This window comes from Diaphorina citri, unplaced genomic scaffold (assembly GCF_000475195.1).
Source record: "Diaphorina citri unplaced genomic scaffold, Diaci psyllid genome assembly version 1.1 scaffold23, whole genome shotgun sequence".
Classification (NCBI taxonomy): Eukaryota; Metazoa; Arthropoda; class Insecta; order Hemiptera; family Psyllidae; genus Diaphorina; species Diaphorina citri.
The window spans coordinates 443,360-454,892 of NW_007377461.1; the positions used below are offsets into that span (position 1 = coordinate 443,360).

General features: G+C 43.1%; 1 protein-coding gene and 1 pseudogene across 1 annotated transcript; both read right to left on the reverse strand.

Annotated features, from left to right (window-relative positions):
* Positions 1-4,013: 4,013 nt before the first annotated feature.
* Positions 4,014-5,032, reverse strand: LOC103509369 (tetratricopeptide repeat protein 39C-like). Its single transcript, XM_008473983.3, has 3 exons — positions 4,822-5,032; positions 4,341-4,451; positions 4,014-4,130 (listed from the first exon to the last, which is right to left on the reverse strand). Exons 1-3 carry the CDS (start codon positions 5,005-5,007, stop codon positions 4,125-4,127), a joined length of 303 nt encoding a protein of 100 aa, XP_008472205.1. The 5' UTR covers positions 5,008-5,032; the 3' UTR covers positions 4,014-4,124.
* A 4,804-nt stretch (positions 5,033-9,836) lies between these two features.
* Positions 9,837-11,158, reverse strand: LOC103509379 (annotated as a pseudogene).
* Positions 11,159-11,533: the final 375 nt, after the last annotated feature.

The window sequence follows — 11,533 nt, forward strand, 5'->3', positions numbered from 1 at the left end:
GATAGGCCGGCAGTGACTACGCGCCGACTGTCGGACAGACCGCCGGAATGTGTGTTGCGGAAAAAACTTCCGACTTCTAGTTCCCGCAGAAATATCAGACGAGACAGTCGGAAGAATTTTCCGCCACAAACGTTCCACCGATCTCACAGATCTAGGTCAGACCATAACGTAAGGTCAAATTAAATTTTGGCCAATCAAATATTTGGAATTGATGTTTCAGAGCAGACTTTGTCCTGTTCGGCCAGCCTAGTTAGCTTGGACGGTTGAGCGTCTACCTTGTAAGCGCTGGGTTGCAGGTTCGATTCCCGCCCGGGGCGGATTTCATTCGGAAGGGATGAGGTTCGTTCTCGGAACGGCTGACTTCTTATATTATAAGAACGAGATCCATTCACTCATTCACATTTCACATTTCATAGTTCACACACTGATCGCTCTATCTCTAGAACCACCCCTTCTAATCCCAGTCCCTCCCGTCTCCAACCGTTCTTCTATATCAAAAAACTCCTCTGAACTCCCTCTCCCCCACGACAAAATTTCCCTTCTATCCCTTGATTCCCCCCCCTCACATACGAGTACCCTACCACATGAGTCTTGTTTAAAAAAACAACTGAGAACTTTTTTTATGAGTCATATATATGCGTGCTCCGTTTTATTGTTCATCCGAGACTCTGTCTGGGTTTTAATGGGAGCTATATTAAACTGAGAACCAATGGTATCGCTCTTCTGGCTAATGGGTGATATGATGGGAAATCAATAGGACACTTGTCTGAATGGGACGTTCGATCCCTGGGTTATGGGGATGCCCCTATAAAGGTTAAAAGGATAAAGTGATGGGACTCTTGCTTGGAAAGGGAGATATGGGCATGTTATGACCGAATGCATTAAGTACCTCAGTCAAATGCTCATTTTCATTGTGTCTCACAGGTGACGATGAAAGCCATTGGAAATGTTAAAGTATTCACTCTAGAAGCAACGTCCACACTATTGTCGAACATAACTGGAATCTAAAACTTAATTTAACCGTCAGAATACTGAAGATCCCGTCTACCTATTCCTACGGAAGAGGGACCTGGGTACCTATCTAGTGTTACCTGTAAACCCCATATACAGAGTACTTTGTATCGTTTTGAATCACGATTCATGATCGATCGATTATTTAAAGTGCGATGTCGAACGACATAGTGTGGATTTTGCTTCAGATTGAATCCAACTATATTCTCTCTCTCTCTCTCTCTCTCTCTCCATCTATGCTTCCACTTCTTCCCCTTTCTCCATCTATCCTATCCTTCGCTTTCGCTCTCTTTCCATCTTTCTCATTCACACCCTTCTCCTTGTTTCTCTCTCTCTCCCTCTTACTTACCCAAATAATTTCCTTATTATTTTCTCTCTTTCCTTCCTCCATATTGGACCTTTTTTTCTTCTTATAAAATTGTGAAAATAACTATGATTATTTATTTCTGCCTGCATCTAATCCTTTCTTATTTCTGCCTGTACCTGATCTTTTCTCATTTCTTCCCTCATTCTCTATTCCCCCTATATTCGTCTCTTTTTGTCTTATTTTAACCTCTATATTTTCCAATTTTTTCCTCTCTCTCTCTCTCTCTCTCTCTCTGCTCCTTTTCTCCTATATTCGTAATGCGGTCGTTCCCCTTGTTTATCTTTTTCCCTTGCTTTCTCCTTCTTCTCTAGTTATGTCTCTTTTTATTCTTTTCCTTTTTTGTCGTCCCTCTTCTCTCTTCTTTCTCTCCCTGCCACACTCCTACCATTTTTATCTTTCTCGCACAGGCATCACCCTTCTCTTCTCTTTCCTCCCTCTCTCGTCTCCTCCTCTACAGCTTTCCCCCCCTCTTCTCCCACTTCCTACTTTCTCTTTTTTCCCCACTTTATCCTCCCTCTTCTCCCCCTTCCCACGTTCTCCTCCCCCTGGACCTTCCTCCTCTTTCTCCTTTTTCCCACTTTCTCCTCCTACCTGTAACTCAGATAATTTTACTTTTCTGATAAATAATCAAATAATTATCATCTACCACTTGTAAATAAAACTTAACGCACTTTCGTGCACTTATTTTGATACAATTTCAATTATTTCTATTCGCACTTTATCCTCCCTCTTCTCCCCCTTCCCACGTTCTCCTCCCCCTGGACCTTCCTCCTCTTTTTCCCTTTTGCCCACTTTCTCCTCCCTCTCCACCCTTCTTTCGGCTCCTTTTACTTTTATGTCAATCTTTGTTCTTCCTCGTTCCATGGTCTTTATAAATGAGACACTTAATCTCTTATCTTGCTACCTGAGATCCTTCTTACATGTTGCTTCTTAGATTGCATCTTAGGTGGGCAATTATCAAATTTGTTAATTTCTCTTTTTTCCCACTTTATCCTCCCTCTTCTCCCCCTTCCCACGTTCTCCTCCCCCTGGACCTTCCTCCTCTTTTTCCCTTTTCCCACTTTCTCCTCCTTCTCCACCCTTCTTTCGGCTCCTTTCACTTTTATGTCAATCTTTGTTCTTCCTCGTTCCATGGTCTTTATAAATGAGACACGCTATTCTCTCCAGTGGCGTAGAACGTTTATATATGTTTGGGTGGAAGAGCTCGTACAGGAGAACCCTTCCACTTAAAAAGAAGCAGAAAGAAAAGAGCCAAAAACACATGAAAAAGTAGAGATCTGATACCAGCATAGAGGCAAAGACTAGACTGTATTAAAACTTTGTTACTTATGAGTATTTGTTAAAACTCTGATTTAAAAATTTCCTCACTCAAAGTGCTTCTAAAGAATTCTACACCTTTGAGGTTTACCTAGTCGGATTACTTCAGGATTAACTTTAATCCTGTATATTAAGCATAACATGATCCATGATCACCTACCATCTAACCCGCCTTGGTGGTGTAGAGGTCAAAACGCTCGCCTAGCGATCTGGAGGGTGCGGGTTCAATGTTCAATCTTAGCATCGAAATTTATCCTCGTTTATTTGAGAATTTGATCACTTAACAAAGGAGCTCTAAGGGTTAGGTGGTAAAGGAAGTCTTCGGTGTTAACTTCGCCTAGTGGTTACCTTCCACTCAAGAATCTGTTTTGGACAATCCGACTAGGTAATCTCTAGGCTAAAGCCGGCCACTCACGTCAGGCAGACGCCTGTCAGGCAAACCTGAACGTGTGTGACCAGTCTAAGGGCTGCATCTGTAAGGTTTCACAACTGCTGGACGGCTAAAACAATGCACAACTTCTAGGATAAAATAGCTCACCCCTAAAGGGGATTTAGCTAAAAATGGAGACGGATTCGATGTGTTTTAAGTAGAAGGACGGACATAAGACGTGATTGTAATGATATGATCGGTGCTGTGAAATGATATTGTGGTTGGAAATAGGAGGAAATTGGGCTTTACTTCTTGAGAAACAATCGATTACCGAATTGGTAATTACACATTTCAGGCACACAAAAAGCCTACTCTGAGGCTTAGGTGTGGGGGCAAATGCCCTAAAGGATGGGTTAATCTTATACGAATCTCTACACAGTTCAGGGAATAAAGATCGTTTCGCCGGTCATCCACCTTCTGTGTCCTCTTCCAGGTCCACAGGACTGGTTTAATGTTCAAAAATCAAGAATATGGAGGCCTTTCGGCAAGCTTTGAGAATGTATACCCGGCCATTTACGTTCCGGTAGAGCATTACCCCCCAAATACCTGTTTCCTTCTGCTGAGTTCTCAAAAAGGTTGACCAGTGCCTCCCATTTCCAGTGGTAGATATGGAATATTGAGCTTAAAAAGTTTGCAATTGCAGTAGGTACAATGGTACATGTTGTATAGTGTAAGAAGTTACGGCTACACCATGGTCGATCGACATAATGTAGACGTACTGAGTGTTTATACTAGGTGAACACGAAAAACGTAACCAAAATCCTAGGGTAGATTCCTGAGGTCATTTCCAAAAAAAAAAAAAACTCAGGAATCTACCCTAAGATTTTGGTTACGTTTTTCGTGTTCACTCTGTATTATTAGGATAAGTGAATCTTCTAAGACAGGTATTTCCAAATGGCCCTCAAAACTTCGTGGAAAGTTCGAATCACAAAGATTTGAACCCGGGTCTTCTGATTGTGATCTACCTTATTGAACACGCTCTCAAGGTGGCTTTCTTGGTCACTCCTGAAAAGAGAAGGAATTTTGATGGTGCTGAAAAGTCCCCTTTACTCCCGCAGTCTAAACAAGGTCTTATGTATTTGGTACAGAATACCCTGCTCCTCCCATTTGGTCTTGGTCCCAGACTCAAGGGCCCCGAATGAAGGTCTTAATTAATTTAATTCCTTTTTTAGCCTTTACCTCCAATAAGAAATATCTATCAAAACCGATGTTTACCTCCATGGACCTCAGGGCTCCGTGAATTCTGACTGACAGCCTACTCTCGAAGTCGAAACCTTTGAACGAGGATTGTACTTTGAGTAGACAGGCTCGACCTTCCTCCTGAGTCTGTAGGGACAGAAACGCATTTTGTCAGGGATTTGGTACACAAGTTTATCTTCTGATTAACATCTCCAGATTCGCCAGCATCGAACCCGGGATGAAAAGTAAGCACGTAATCTCATCAAAATGCAAAATCGCCAAGGGACGCTATTGCTTCCTTCAGTAATGTCGTTTGATGTTGTTTTAGCTTTCGCCGAATGGTAATGACAGAATAAAGAAAAGACTATCTTTTTTTACACCGGTACCAGGGTGATGGTCTCACTGCACCTGAACCGCAGTCAACAATCGTGAGGACTTGTGCTTGGTCTTTAAAAGCAGAGAGAACCCTTTGAAGAACTGCCAGCTAGCTAGGCTGGTTCCTTCAGTAAAAACTTACCTCATAATTCTGAATCAGAATGATTCCCATCTCGTACAAGGCAAAAGCGGTGATGTGAGCATCAGGGGCGTTGGTGGGCGTGTCCTTCCGGGCAAGCAGAACAGACTCCAGGGCCGTAAGGGCCTCGGTCTTGCGGCCCAAATAGTTTAGACTGGCCCCTAAGATGAGCTTGGAGAGGCCCACCATCGGCTCTTCATCCTGACAGGATAGACAGTCTGGAAGGAATACACAAGGGTATATCATTTTAAGGTCTCCGAGGGCGTAGAGTTTGTTTTGTAAAGGTGTGTCCACACATAGTCGATCGGCCATCGATCGATGTCAACTAAACCGTCCACACTGACTCGACAGTCGACACATAGATTCACCTCGTCGAACGACGGCTAACCTGCCTTGGTGGTGTAGAGGTCAAAACGCTCGCCTAGCGATCTGGAGGGTGCGGGTTCCATCGTTCAATCTTAGCATCGAATTTTATCCTCGTTTATTTGAGAATTTAATCACTTAACAAAGGAGCTCAAAGGGTTAGGTGGTAAAGGAAGTCTTCGGTGTTAACTTCGCCTAGTGGTTACCTTCCACTCAAGAATCTGTTTTGGATAATCCGACTCCATGTTACCTTTCCAAACATTGGTGGTTGGGTGGAAGAGCTCGTACAGGAGAACCCTTCCACTTAAAAGGAAGCAGAAAGAAAAGAGCCAAAAACACATGAAAAAGTAGAGATCTGATACCAGCATAGAGGCAAAGACTAGACTGTATTAAAACTTTGCCAAAAACACATGAAAAAGTAGAGATCTGATACCAGCATAGAGGCAAAGACTAGACTGTATTAAAACTTTGTTACATATAAGTATTTGTTAAAACTCTGATTTAAAAATTTCCTCACTCAAAGTGCTTCTAAAGGATTCTACACCTTTGAGGTTTACCTAGTCGGATTACTTCAGGATTAATTTTAATCCTGTATATTAAGCATAACATGATCCATGATCACCTACCATCTAACCTGCCTACCTAGTCGGATTACTTCAGGATTAATTTTAATCCTGTATATTAAGCATAACATGATCCATGATCACCTACCATCTAACCTGCCTTGGTGGTGTAGAGGTCAAAACGCTCGCCTAGCGATCTGGAGGGTGCGGGTTCCATCGTTCAATCTTAGCATCGAATTTTATCCTCGTTTATTTGAGAATTTAATCACTTAACAAAGGAGCTCAAAGGGTTAGGTGGTTTTATCCTCGTTTATTTGAGAATTTGATCACTTAACAAAGGAGCTCTAAGGGTTAGGTGGTAAAGGAACTCTTCGGTGTTAACTTCGCCTAGTGGTTACCTTCCACTCAAGAATCTGTTTTGGATAATCCGACTCCATGTTACCTTTCCAAACATTGGACCTGGGTCGATCCTGCCTTTTGGTTCTCCTTATCAAATTGACCCACCCTCCAAGAAATAATCCGACTAGGTAATCCCTAGGCTACAGCCGGCCACTCACGTCAGGCAGACGCCTGTCAGGCAAACCTGAACGTGTGTGACCAGTCTAAGGGCTGCATCTGTAAGGTTTCACAACTGCTGGACGGCTAAAAAAATGCACAACTTCTAGGATAAAATAGCTCACCCCTAAAGGGGATTTAGCTAAAAATCGAGACGGATTCGATGTGTTTTAAGTAGAAGGACGGACATAAGACGTGATTGTAATGATATGATCGGTGCTGTGAAATGATATTGTGGTTGAAAATAGGAGGAAATTGGGCTTTACTTCTTGAGAAACAATCGATTACCGGATTGGTAATTACACATTTCAGGCACACAAAAAGCCCACTCTGAGGCTTAGGTGTGGGGGCAAATGCCCTAAAGGGTGGGTTAATCTTATACGAATCTCTACACAGTTCAGGGAATAAAGATCGTTTCGCCGGGCATCCACGTTCTGTGTCCTCTTCCAGGTTCACAAGACTGGTTTAATGTTCAAAAATCAAGAATATGGAGGCCTTTCGGCAAGCTTTGAGAATGTATACCCGGCCATTTACGTTCCGGTAGAGCATTACCCCCCAAATACCTGTTTCCTTCTGCTGAGTTCTCAAAAAGGTTGACCAGTTCCTCCGATTTCCAGTGGTAGATATGGAGTATTGAGCTTAAAAGGTTTGCAATTGCAGTAGGTACAATGGTACATGTTGTATAGTGTAAGAAGTTACGCCTACACCATGGTCGATCGACATAATGTAGACGTACTGAGTGTTTATACCAGGTGAACACGAAAAACGTAACCAAAATCCTAGGGTAGATTCCTGAGGTCATTTCAAAAAAAAAAAAAAAAAATGTAACTTCTCCTTTTTCACCGTATTCGTTTGAGCCGGTTTTCGGATTTTGATGAAATTTGGACAAAATGTCATCGGACCATCACATCGTTCGGAAGTTCGTAGGGTTCTTTTTTCTGTGTGAGGTCTACAGTAAACTAAACCTCTTTTTTTTATCGGATCTGAAAGGGTATAGGACCTTGCCCTTGGCAAGACACACTACACACCGGCTGAACAAACAAAACATTGATTGGACAGTTGAACCAATTGGTATTGGTACAGGTAGGGCCATCGGCTTTAATAAACGCCCTTGGTCACTGCGACCTGGTTAGATCTTTTGTGACAACAGTTGAACCAATAAACAGAGCAGCATGTTTGATTTCTATGAACGCCTGGAAACTATTAGTAGTTATGCAATGTGCCATTCAAAATAAACCCTGTGCTGGTAGAGTGGTAGACGGATATGGATTTACCTCCTGGGCCACAAAGTGATTTCAAACTCCGTTTAAGTTTTAATCTCAGTTTAGGAAATTTATTTGGCTAAAGTTTTTGAAATTTCTAAAAATCAACCAATTAGATTGCTTAATCCGAGAGTTAAACTTAAACCGATTTTAATCTCACTTTGTGGACCGAATATTATACCCAGTAGGTACCTTACTGGTGTCATTTTTGACTGAGGACCTTTCTTTAACCACGGAAAAAGAGCTAAGAATCCTCATAGACCTAATCGACCCCAACATAAGTCTGTCTGTTTTGTACTTGTGTACCATGGACCCATGTACCTTCTCCTTTTTCACCGTATTCGTTTGAGGCGGTTTTCGGATTTTGATGAAATTTGGACAAAATGTTTCTCATCGGACCATCACATCGTTCGGAAGTTCGTAGGGTTCTTTTCTCTGAGCGAGTTCTACAGTAAACTAAACCTCTTTTTTTTATCGGATATGAAAGGGGTAGGACCTTGCCCTTGGCAAGACACACTACACACCGGCTGAACAAACAAAACATTGATTGGACAGTTGAACCAATAAACAGAGCAGCATGTTTGATTTCTATGAACGCCTGGAAACTATTAGTAGTTATGCAATGTGCCATTCAAAATAAATCCCCTGCTGGTAGAGTGGTAGACGGATATGGATTTACCTCCTGGGCCACAAAGTGATTTCAAACTCCGTTTAAGTTTTAATCTCAGTTTAAGAAATTTATTTGGTTAAAGTTTTTGAAATTTTTAAAAATCAACCAATCAGATTGCTTAATCCGAGAGTTAAACTTAAACCGATTTTAATCTCACTTTGTGGAGCGAATATTATACCCAGTACCTTACTGGTGTCATTTTTGGCTGAGGACCTTTGCTTTAACCACGGAAAAAGAGCTAAGAATCCTCATAGACCTAATCGACCCCAAAATCTAATCCGAAGAAAAAATCGGAATTCCTCCACTGACGCACTGACGGGGGATTCTCGCTTTCAAATGCGCGCGCTATCAGTATTGATATTCCATTCCCACCCCAACCCAACTCCATCCCTGTTCCCCCACCTCCATCCCTGTCCTCCTACCCTCTCAACTCCTTTCCTCCATCACCTCGAACCCTTCCCCCCGACTCTCTCTCCTAAGAGGTAACCCCTGAACTACCCCCCTCTAAAAACCTCCCATTCTCTTCCCCACTAAAAAAAACCTCTGCCACTTTTATAAACCTCCCCTCCATTAGAAACCCCACCCCTCTCTCTCTCTCCCACCCGAAACCCTCCGCTAGAACCCTCCTAAACTCTCTAACGACTAGAAACTAGAGACTCTAACCTAACCTTCCTTCAGAAAATTTCCCTCCTAACTCTCTTCCCATCAGAAAACTTCCCCACTGGACTCTCTCCTCCACTACAAAATTTCCCTTCTAATCCCAGTCCCTCCCGTCTCCAACCGTGCTTCTATATCAAAAAACTCCCCTGAACTCCCTCTCCCCCACGACAAAATTTCCCTTCTATCCCTTGATTCTCCCCCCTCACATACGAGTACCCTACCACATGAGTCTTGTTTAAAAAAACAACTGAGAACTTTTTTTATGAGTCATATAAATGCGTACTCCGTTTAATTGTTCATCCGAGACTCTGTCTGGGTTTTAATGGGAGCTATTAAACTGAGAACCAATGGTATCGCTCTTCTGTCTAATGGGTGATATGATGGGAAATCAATAGGACACTTGTCTGAATGGGACGTTCGATTCCTGGGTTATGGGGGTGCCCCTATAAAGGTTAAAAGGGTAAAGTGATGGGACTCTTGCTTGGAAAGGGAGATATGGGCGTGTTACGACCGAATGCATTAAGTACCTCAGTCAAATGCTCATTTTCATTGTGTCTCACAGGTGACGATGAAAGCCATTGGAAATGTTATTATTCACTCCAGAAGCAACGTCCACACTATTGTCGAACATAACTGGAATCCAAAACTTAATTTAACCGTCTGAATACTGAAGATCCGGTCTACCTATTCCTACGGAAGAGGGACCTGGGTACCTACCTAGTGTTACCTGTAAACCCCATATACAGAGTACTTTGTATCACGATGTATCACGTTTTGAATCACGATTCATGATCGATCCATTATTTAAAGTGCGATGTCGAACGACATAGTGTGGATTTTGCTTCAGATTGAATCCAACATTGAGCGGGGTGACCCATGACCCATGATGTGCATTGTGTACATTGACGCACTCTGTACTCACCCATGTCAATAGAAAACACCATATGCCACATTGTCCTAAGAGATCCTGTTTGGTTTATAATACTGCATCTCACTAGTCGATGCTGACTCCACACTCTGCGCCGTACTAAAGCTTGTCTCCTCCGAGGCACAACACGTTTCTACCTCCAATGAATCTCCCGACATGATGGGATACTCCGGCCTACTCGGTCCGTTCCTAAACCACGGATCCTCCTTGATGTTCTTGATACGAAGCCTTGTCTTGACAGGAGCGAGGATCTTCGATATCAACGCCTTGCACTCAGGGGACACGTTAGGATCCTTGGGGAACACCACCTTACTCTGAACCTGCTTAAGTAGCTGACTATACTTGGTGTCGTCAAACGGTAACCGTCCAAACACCATGGCGAACAGAACCACCCCCATGGACCAGACGTCACTCAGCTGAGGACAGTATGGAATGCCCTTGAGAATCTCAGGCGAGGCGTACGCGTAACTCCCACAGAATGTTTCACTCAGCGACTCATAGCCTTGGCGTGACCGGTACCGCATATGATTCCGCGCGAAACCAAAGTCCGACAGCTTGATGTTATAGTCCGCATCAATGAGAAGGTTCTCACATTTGATATCGCGATGCACGACCCCTCGCTCGTGACAATAGTTGATGGCATCTACTAGTTGAGCGAACCACTTCCTCGCTCTAGTCTCGTCAATGTACCCCTCCTTGCGTATAATATCCAGTAGACTTCCCTTCTCCGCGTACTCCATGATGATGTACACGCGGTGTGTGGTCTCTATCGCTTGCAAGAACTTGATCAGGTTCGGATGTTTCAGCCCCTTCACCACTTCCACCTCGCGCGGCAAGAACTTCTTCAGATAATCACTGGGCGCTTGCATCTTGGAAATGATCTTGATAGCAACTTCACACGAGTGTCGCGAGGAGGTGGCTAGCTTCACAGTGGCGTAGGAGCCCATACCGATGATAGTGCCCAAGGTATACCCGTGACTCTCCAGCACTGTCATCTTGCCGTCCGCGTCTGGCAGATCCTTCCCCTTGTCATACTCCATGTTACCTTTCCAAACATTGGACCTGGGTCGATCCTGCCTCACCACATTCGTCCCAATCGTCATGACTGCTGATGGAACTTTCGGTGTCTACTCGTGAAAAATCAAATCTTGATGACGTCCCAAACAATCCCACTCATTCCTCTCACTATCCTCTTGTTCCACCCTTATTATTTTTACTGGAAATTTTGAAGTGTAATTAGGATTTGTTGGTGTATTCTAATTTTGATTTTTGATCGGGTGCGAGTTTAATGAAGTTTGGGTGTATTAGAGGATCTCCCGCTAGTTATCATCTTGTAGCCACATAGTTCCCTGGGTGGAAATTTATTCCGAAGATTCAACACACACTCTAGAAGTCTAGAATCTCCAGAATTATGATGTGTTGTCACTTTTCTAACCATGATGTATGTATAAGAGTGGTTGGGTGTGCAGTATTATAAACCAAACAGGATCTCTTAGGACAATGTGGCATAGGGTGTTTTCTATTGACATGGGTGAGTACAGAGTGCGTCAATGTACACAATGCACATCATGGGTCACCCCGCTCAATGTTGGATTCAATCTGAAGCAAAATCCACACTATGTCGTTCGACATCGCACTTTAAATAATCGATCGATCATGAATCGTGATTCAAAACAATACAAAGAACTCTGTATATGGGATTTACAGGTAACAC

Bases quoted from the DNA above. Each gene is read 5' to 3' on its own strand.
- LOC103509369 (XM_008473983.3), bottom strand. From the start codon at position 5,007: ATGGTGGGCCTCTCCAAGCTCATCTTAGGGGCCAGTCTAAACTATTTG. The intron at 4,452-4,821 runs GTAAGTTTTTAC...CTGTCCCTACAG, and splicing joins TTCTGATTCAGAATTATGAG to ACTCAGGAGGAAGGTCGAGC.